Raw genomic sequence first — 8,939 nt, forward strand, 5'->3', positions numbered from 1 at the left:
TTGATTACAGCTTCTGTGCATTTTTAATTGGATTATTTGTCATATTATTATTGATTAGCAGGGACTTTTTATATATGCTGGGTCAAAGTCCTTTGTGAGATATGTGTATTACAAATGTTCCCACGGAACTATCAGGTTCCCTGGCCTCTGCAGGTGGGTTAAGGCCTGGGTCCTGGCTTGTTCTCTGTGAGCTGGACCAAGATAGACTCAAGACCACTTGGGGCAGCGTGTTTGGTGAGGAAGTCAGCACAAACCACTGTCATTTCCTATCCTCACCAGCAGGGCCTCCCCCACTGGGACCACTCAGACATTCTGTCTCAGGCTCTGGGCATTTCTGGGAGCGGCTGCTATGCCTGACCTTCTGAGGTTAAGAGAGGATGGAAGGCTGGGGAGGACGGAAGGCTGGGGTCCTCTAGCTGCCGGTCAAGCTGGTGACACACCTTGTTACCGGCCTCCCAGCTCTGCTGCCATCCTGCATCCATTCTGTCTCAATGTATTAACTTTTTGAGCTTTCACTTGGTTCTTGAATTATATCGGTAAGTCAGACAAACAGCACAAAACAACAACAAAGTTTAACCCAAACGGTGGCCCTTGTTCTCATGGACCCTCTGCTGAAGGGGGCTGCCGGGGGGTGAACACTAGAGGCGATGAACACAGACAGAGGTGACACCGACCGTGTTAGAAGGTGTTAGGGGCTACGGGATAATGGCAGAGTTGTGCAGAACAGCTGCGAATATGTTTACGTCTATGTGGCAGGGAGGCGTATGGGGTCATGTTGAAAGAGGAAGCCAGTGAAGGTCTCACTGGGGAGGACATCTGAGCAAAGCTGGAGGGGAGGAGCCCGACGGAACCAGGCAAACCTCTGAGGGAACCCCAGTGAGCAGGCGCTGAGGCCCAAATACCCCTCACGTGCTGGAAAACAGTGAAGGAGCCGGTACGCCTGGAATGAAACCACCAAGGGGGGATACTAGAGAAGGAGGACAAAGGTGACAGACCTTGTAGGACCTTATAGGGACCTGAGCTTTTGCTGTGTGTGACGTAGGGTCACTGCCCTGGCCTTATCCCTTGTCTCTTGGGGTCCTGATGTTTCCAGGCCTCCCATATAGACACCAGCGATATAGCAACAGGGGGAGAGAAGGGACATCAGCAGAACGTGCTTCCCAGAGCCTGCCCCCACTTTGGGGGCCACTGGGCCTCCCCCATACAGGATGCCTTTCCTCCCCCATGCCAGCTGGGTCTGTCTGCCCACTCAAGTTTTCTCCCGTTTGTGTCTGATTCTAGAATGCACCTACCAACCTCCTCTTCTGCGGTTTTGGTTCAGAGGAAGGAGCTCACACACCTGGCTTGGCATCTTGCCCAGAGTTTCTCAGCGTGCATTTATTCTCATGACAAACAGAAAAAAAGTAATAGTCAACAACACACAGTACACAAATCATTCACTCTAAAATCAAGGGACTCTTAACCCCAGAGCTCCACCAGAAAACCCATGAGAAATGATAAGTATGAGCCAAAGAGACGATTTGCCTCCCAGTCATTCTTTCTCAGCAGCATGAGCAAGGCCCTGTAAACTTCCGCCTGAACAACATAGCCTGAAACCCCCGGGGTGTTCTGGAGGGAAGCTCCCTGGGGGACAAGACCATCAGGCTGATCTTCAGGGATGATCTCCGAACTTGGTGGAACTAGCCAAGAGAATAGCTGAGAAGTTTTCACCCGGTGCTCCCGCCAGGACCTTGCCAAACCTCAGTAAGTCTCTTCCATTATTATCATCATTTTTTTTTTTAAGTGGCTCATTTTTATTTTTTTCTTTTTATTTTTTAAAGTAAGCTCTGTGCCCAACATGGAGCTTGAACTCACAACTCCAATACCCAGAGTCTTGCACTCCACCAACAGAACCGGCCAGGCACCCCAGTCCCTTCCACTATTTGACTTAAAGGGCTAGTTTGAACTGGAAACAAGAGAAGAAGGTCAGTAACCAGCCGCTTCCCGTCATGTAACACGTATGCCATGGGAAGTGCTAGAAATTCCGCACATGCCTACCTTCCCACGCACTTGCACTGTGAATTCCCCTACTCAGAACATTTGAGAAGGTGGTTATTATGAGACGTCTAATCCCTTCAAACAGCAGAGAATAGGGACAGAAAGCTTTCCACTGTGGAAGCCCGAGGACGGACTATGACCTCAGCACTCCCTTAACGCTAAATAGTGAGAGTCGGGGAGGCCAGGCCATCTTGTGAACGCAGGCTTCGGCTAGGCTGAGCTTGAACAAGATGGCGCCCGAGCGTCCACGTCTCCGTGTTGCTGAGAGGCGAACGTCAAGCGCTGAAGGAAAGCACCTCCCCAGAGCTCATGAGGAGTATTTCTTTTTCTTTTCTCCTTGGGGAGAGTCAGGCCTCATTTATTTCTACAGTCGAACCAGCTGTTGACACTCAGGATAGTCAGAATCCGCTTTGTGTGAGGATCAAATCTGTACTGTCTTTTTCCACGAAAGAAATAGAAAAATCCTGGAAATGAAATGAAAATGATGATCGTGTTTGACAAAGATACATCGGTTTTGCACACGAACTCGTGCAAACAATACCCATTTTCACACACGCAGTTTGCTTTCATGTCTAAGGGACAGCTCGTGTTTCATTTCTATGGCGGGAAAATGGAGAAACTGGACGGTCTTTACCTCTTTCTTCGAAGACAGCGTCGACTTTTTTGCCGATTCCAGGAAACCCATGAGCTATCTCTTTGGGAAAACCTGAATCCATAGACTGTGTGTTTTCATCATACCTGGTCAAAAAAAAATAATTATTAGAAAAATAAGAACATGTGATTAATGTAACAAAAATGAAAAAAACGCTGGGTGTGGTGCAAAAACAATGAATTCTGTTACGCTGAAAAGAAATAAAAACACTCAATATTAAGCGGTAAGTCATTGTTCTGTGTGGTTTGAGTGCATGGATTCATTTAATCTTCCCTACAAATCTGAGGGGTGGGGGCTGCCTTAATTTTCGGTTTGGAGGAAACTGACATTTGCTTTAAATAGTTCTGAGTGGGCCCATCACCAGCATGAAAATAATAGGAGCTTTTAACTGAAAAGGGTCCCAGTTTGGTTATGGAAGACTGGAAGTGACAAGACCCCTCCCAGAGTAGCATCAACTAAAAATCTGATTCAAATTTCATCTTGGACTCCACTCCCTGTCCTATCAAGGAGAAATAATGCGGGTAAGAAGGTTCCTTTCGGTGCTCTCCTTTTATTCTCCTTTTTAAATTCCATCCTACAAGTCCCTTGCCTTCCAAGGACAGGTACGGTGAGGTGACACCAGGTAGGGGACTGACACCAGGTAGGGGACTCACAGACGCTCAGTCTGGCTGCGTCCATCCACCATGGGAGGATGGAGGTTTGGCACGGTCTGAGAACAATTTTATAGATTTTATTTATTTGAGAGAGAGAGAGAGAGAATGACTGAGGTCAGGGAGCAGCAGAGAGAGCGGGAGAAGCAGGCTCCCCGCTGAGCAGGGAGCCCGACGTGGGACTCAAACCCAGGACCCTGAGATCATGAGCCGAAGGCAGATGTTTCACCAACGGAGCCCCCCAGGAGCCCTGAAAACAATTTTAAAAGGCAACTCTCCTTCCACGGAGGGATCTGACCCTGACTTCCAAGGGTCGGTCGTTACCTCCAATACTTGCTGGCGACAAAGAAGTACGTCTTCCCAGTTTCCTCCTCGTGAACAGCAGCATTGATGCTCTTCACTGTGTGTGGGAAGCCCAGGGAATGGTAGATGTGCTTGGGGTAGCCTTGCCTCATCTTAGCTTCATTGAAGGCCCAGACTTTACTATCTGTCAACCAAAAAATCGACCATGAAAACTTGCCAGGGACTCTGGAAGACAGTTGGCAGGGTTCCCATGCTGGGAACGAGTGGAGCAGGGAGAGTTTGATTCCCCAGGGAGGTGCCCCTGGGCTGGGCCTCTCTACAGCGCAGTGGGCCCCCTTCCCCAGGGCACAGCACTGGGGTCGCACGTGGTCAGGTGGCCAGGCCACATCCACTCCTATGGGTTAGTGAGCCTCCCTGGACGGCCAGCTCTTGGCTGGCCTGGGTCCTGACGGAGGACTTTGTATGTGTTCGTGGACCTCCTCCAGCATGGGAGCTCGTCTTTCCCTCACGAAGCTGGGGTTTGTCTGCACAACCATATGCCACCCCCCAGTCCCCTGCAGAAAGGCCATGGGACACTTTCCAGGGGCATAAATCCTCCCGAAGCTCACAGCACGCGTGTTAGATCTGCTTCAAGAGTTGTGACTTATCTAAACGGCCCCCTTAATGTTCAGCCAAAGCACCTGATGAAAATGGAACCCAGAAACACTGACCCCCAAACCCCAGAAGCTTTACCTTTAAAAAGGAAGACTTCATCTCTGCTAGCAACCTCGTAAGCAGCGTCAACTCCCCTTGACAGTGGGACCCAGAAGTCAGCAATGGCACCGAGCTCCCCTGTTTTGTAGAAGGGTCTCGTGCGTAGGAAGAACCTGGTTTAAAAGGAAGGGCCGGTCCAGCTGGCAGCACATCGCCGGCCCATCTCCAGCCTGTCTTCTCCAGGAGATGAGTCGCACACGCCCCCGGGGCCACAGCGACAGGCCGGGCCCTTCCCCTACATAGTGGCTCGTCTCACAGAATTCCCCATGGGAGCAGACAAGAGCTGAGGTTAATGGAGGGGTCAGCGCTGCTCCGAGCAGCCTGGGGGACGGAGGGCACAGATGTCCACACGGGCAGACGGACGGTCACCAGGACCACGGAGCCCAGACGCAAGCACACGGCGAGCTCCCAGCCTTGGGAGGGACCGGAGGCCACCGCAGGGGGCAGGGTCCTCCTCGTCGGCCCCTCAGCAGCCCGGCCCATGCTCGCATCCCACGGCAAAGTCGTCTGCAGCGTCGGCCCCGGGCCCCAGAGATCCAGCCCGGGGAGCACGCTGGGCCGGCCCTTCCCTCCTGGGCTCCAGGCTACACTGCCCAGGCCTGGTGTAGACAGCTGAGCGGTGGTGTTCAGAGGAACTGGTTTGTTCTAACTCACTGACATTTCTCATCCTGGACACGAGACGCAAAAGGGACTAGAAGACCACGTCTTGCTGTATCACTGACGAGCCTGCGACCTCAACAAGGGGAATTCTGTCTGTCTGCCTGGCTGCACAGATCTGCATGTGTGTTAGTCGTAGAGGGGGGCTTCACTACGCCTTTTATTCCACCAACTTTCTGGCAATTGAATGACTTATCTATGATAAAAATATTCTTACTCTTTTTTTATAGTAATTTCTGCACCCAACGTGGGGCTTGAGCTCATGACCCCGAGACTGAGAGTCACAAGCTCTTTCCACGGGGCCGGCCAGGCCCCTGCTCTGTGATTAAAAGTTTTGAAGGATCAATCATTTCATGTAAATGCGTGATTATTCAAATTACAAATTACAAATATATTACTAAAGAAACATACAGCACGTTCAACAAAATATCAGAACACCTTAAAAACATAAGTCAGTGTTCATGGTAATTTTTAAAATCTTTTTATCTATCTATCTATTTATTTTTAAAGATTGTATTTATTTATTTATCAGGGAGAGAGAGAGAGAGGAAGAGAGCACGCACAAGCAGACGGAGAGGCAGGCAGAGGCAGAGAGGGGAAGCAGGATCCCTGCCGAGCAAGGAACCTGGATCCCTGCCGAGCAAGGAACCTGATGTGGGACTCGATCCCAGGACCCTGAGACCATGACCTGAGCCAAAAGCAATGGCTTAACCGAGAGCCACCAGGTGTTTCTGCTTTTATTTTTTTTTTTTAAAGATTTTATTTATTTATTTGACAGAGAGAGAGCACAAGCAGAGGGAGCAGCAGGCAGAGGGAGAGGGGGAAGCAGGTTTCCCAATGAGCAGGGACCCCGATGCGGGGCTCTATCCCAGGACCCTGAGATCATGACCTGAGCCGAAGGCAGAGGCTTAACCCACTGAGCCACTCAGGTGCTCCCCACTCTTTTCACCTGTTTTTAAAGAAGTACAATTCTCCACGAATTTTGGTAATCGCGTCAAATGTTAACTTGCTATCACAGGCTTGTGGTACTTGACGTTCTCTTGGCTGGATGGGATTTTTGGAAGGTCCTAAAACATAAACACAGGTTCTGGAGTGTTGGCTTATGATAATAACACAAAATCACCCAGAGTGAAGGCTCTTTCTTAAAGGACAAAGCTAAAAACTCTTTATTTCAACCCCACATAGAGAGCCCCGATCGCCAATCCAAGGTGCCCCACTTTGTGCTCACCATAGAGGGCCTGGGTGGCATCGATGTCCCTCTGAGTCAGCAGGTTATCCCCATAGTAGTTGTAGTTGGAGAACATCAGGGACTCAATGTCGCCGTCGTGCAACAGTCCGAGGGAATGGCCCACTTCATGTGCTGCGACGTGGTACAAGTTGAAATCTAAAGACAGCAGTAAGACGTGTTTTCGGGTCCTGGAACGCACTTCCGAGGAACCAGCAGAAAACAGAAGTTTCCAGATGACCACAGCGTTGCTGTTGGCTTTGTGCAACGTTGCTGTGTTTCTGGTGGTCTAGGTCTGCGTGAGGTAGCAATGTGTGCTAGTTTAAGCAGAGAAAGGAGAGGGCTTTAGTAATTCCAGATACCTTGGTTAAAGTTTGAATTTCTGAGATGAGGGCTAGTCTGATTCTTGGATGAAGTCCGCCAAGACAGAAAAATCCCATTGGTCAACAAATATCACAAAATGAGGCAGAAAGTGTTCCACGCCAGAGGCATAATAGTATTCTATTAACATTTATCATTTTTTTCTTGCTCACAAATATTACGTTATGCCCAATTTGAAAATTTAGGTAATATAGGAAAGTACCAAGAAGAATTCCCCAAAATCACTTCACCAAAAATAACCATTTTAAAATTTTGGTATGGGATTGTATAAGGGACAATGTGATTTAAAACATCCCATTTTCCGAGTAACATATGTTGTTGGTAAAAACTACTTGCAGAAATAATATTCCCTACATTTTTAAATATACAGACACAAGGGAGTTACCATTACCTTTCTAAGCAATTATAGTTTTAATAAAAGCTTGTGTTTATTAAAGTATTTGCAGCTGATCACATAGCTGGTTTGCTTTACTGAAGGGATTCTTTCATATAAAATATTGACCTATGAAAGCGAAACACAGGAAAAGTTGGTGCACTCACCTCTGAAATCTTTGGTCCATCTTTTCTCTTCATCAAAATGAACATCTCCTCCAAGGCCTCCTCCCGGTGGGAATGCGTGAGCAAAAATGTTTCCAGGCCCACCGAAGGGGTTGTTGTCGCCATGATCTGTGAGAAGCAGCGTGGAAAAGACTAATTCCCGTTTCTATCCACCTTCCCCAGACGGGAGGAGAGAGGACAGTGACAAGGAGCCCAGCGGCATTCTTCCCGTTTCAACCAGTAAAACCGACAGCCCGTTAGGAACAGGAACGCTCCTTCTTCAGCACAGTGGAGCCAGGGGAAGGCCAAGTTCAGGATGGTTTTGGGAGACCAGAAGAGCTTACCTCTCCAGACAAAGGATATCATTATGTCCGCTTGGCCCTCAGAGACCCTGGTGAAGGTCAGGGCAGAGGCATTACTCCAGAGCTGAAAGGTTCTGTCAATGGCCCTGTCCACGTCTGCTCTTGGCAAATCTGGTGTGTAATTTTCAAACCTTAAACGGAATAAAACAGAGACGTAAGGACTCATGGCTCACGGCTCTGCTGGGAGACGGCGCCCTCCCTCTGGTGCCCCGTCTGCTTACCTGTAGGTCAGGTGGGTGTGCTCCCAGCGGAGGGTCTTCTCACCGAGGGTGTACGGAGCCACGTTGGGCACCCCACATCGGGGCTGCCTCATCAGAGCCAGGGTGTCGGCGTCCGCCTTCCCCGTCACCTTCAGTCCGAAGAACGTCTGCATCTGCTTAAGCTTCTCGGTCACCAGACTGCTGCTCCTCTGCCTGCTGGGCTTGTTGGTTCCAGTCCTCAGGTGGTAGTATTTCCTCAGGTAGTTCTGATCAAGAGAAAAAAACATGGAACACGGGATGTGAAATCTTCCTTATTTCTTCTGGAGAATCTTTAGGATTTCGCTGTGGTGGCAGAGAATTTTTTTGTCTTGAAGATTCAGGCAAAGAGGGAAAAAAAAACCTGTCTGGCAGCGCCCTGATCCCACAGGTGACTGCTGGCATGGTGGCCGAGTCTGGCTTCCCGGGAGGTCGGTGTGCAGGCAGGCAGGGCTCTCTCTCTCTCTGGACCCCTCTATCTCTGTCTTCTAAAGGAAAGTCTGTGGGTGGGGAAGTCGATCTTTGCTTTGGTCATGTTCTGGTCACCCTAGAAGGAATCCCACCCTTGCTTGAGCTTCTACTCTTGACCTTGGAAAAATGAGAATGTAAGTTTCCTGCCTTTGTGGCATGTGGCATTCAGCATTTACCTGGACCAACTCCGAATCCTGCTCTTGTGCTCCCGAGCTCACAGCGGGGAAGCCGTGGGACCCCACGCCCCAGAGCAGCAGCAGCAGCAGCAGCAGAGGGAGGCCGGGCATGCTGGCTCTCGTGCTCCTGCCCTGCCCACAGCGTCCAGTGGCTCCTGACCTCCTGAGGCAGGTTTCGGGCGCAACCTCTGCCTTATGTAGGGCCCTGGAATCCCCAGAACAACAAAGGCTCTCTGACTCACCTCTGACTAGAGGGGCTACACCCTCTTTTTTGCAATGTGTGGTCTTAACTTTCAAAACTTGGGGGGCGCCTGGGTGGCTCAGCGGGTTAAGCCGCTGCCTTCGGCTCAGGTCATGATCTCGGGCTCTCTGCTCAGCGGAGAACCTGCTTCCTCCTCTCTCTCTGCCTGCCTCTCTGCCTGCTTGTGATCTCTCTCTGTCAAATAAATAAATTAAAAAAAAAAAACAACTTGGGACATGAAGTAGATTAATCTTGCAT

The 8,939-nt window shown here is 49.8% G+C and overlaps 1 protein-coding gene across 1 annotated transcript; it reads right to left on the reverse strand.

Annotated features, from left to right (window-relative positions):
• Positions 1–2,376: 2,376 nt before the first annotated feature.
• On the reverse strand, positions 2,377–7,994 carry LOC125078737 (interstitial collagenase-like). Its single transcript, XM_047691810.1, has 9 exons — positions 7,779–7,994; positions 7,540–7,688; positions 7,199–7,324; positions 6,281–6,436; positions 6,002–6,119; positions 4,375–4,508; positions 3,664–3,826; positions 2,672–2,775; positions 2,377–2,501 (listed from the first exon to the last, which is right to left on the reverse strand). Exons 1-9 carry the CDS (start codon positions 7,928–7,930, stop codon positions 2,392–2,394), a joined length of 1,212 nt encoding a protein of 403 aa, XP_047547766.1. The 5' UTR covers positions 7,931–7,994; the 3' UTR covers positions 2,377–2,391.
• Positions 7,995–8,939: the final 945 nt, after the last annotated feature.

This window comes from Lutra lutra, chromosome 10 (genome assembly GCF_902655055.1).
Source record: "Lutra lutra chromosome 10, mLutLut1.2, whole genome shotgun sequence".
Taxonomy (NCBI): domain Eukaryota; kingdom Metazoa; phylum Chordata; class Mammalia; order Carnivora; family Mustelidae; genus Lutra; species Lutra lutra.

Bases quoted from the DNA above. Each gene is read 5' to 3' on its own strand.
- LOC125078737 (XM_047691810.1), bottom strand. From the start codon at position 7,930: ATGCAGACGTTCTTCGGACTGAAGGTGACGGGGAAGGCGGACGCCGAC. The intron at 6,437-7,198 runs GTGAGTGCACCA...TGCTGTCTTTAG, and splicing joins ATGGACCAAAGATTTCAGAG to ATTTCAACTTGTACCACGTC. The intron at 2,502-2,671 runs GTAAAGACCGTC...TTTCATTTCCAG, and splicing joins CGCTGTCTTCGAAGAAAGAG to GATTTTTCTATTTCTTTCGT.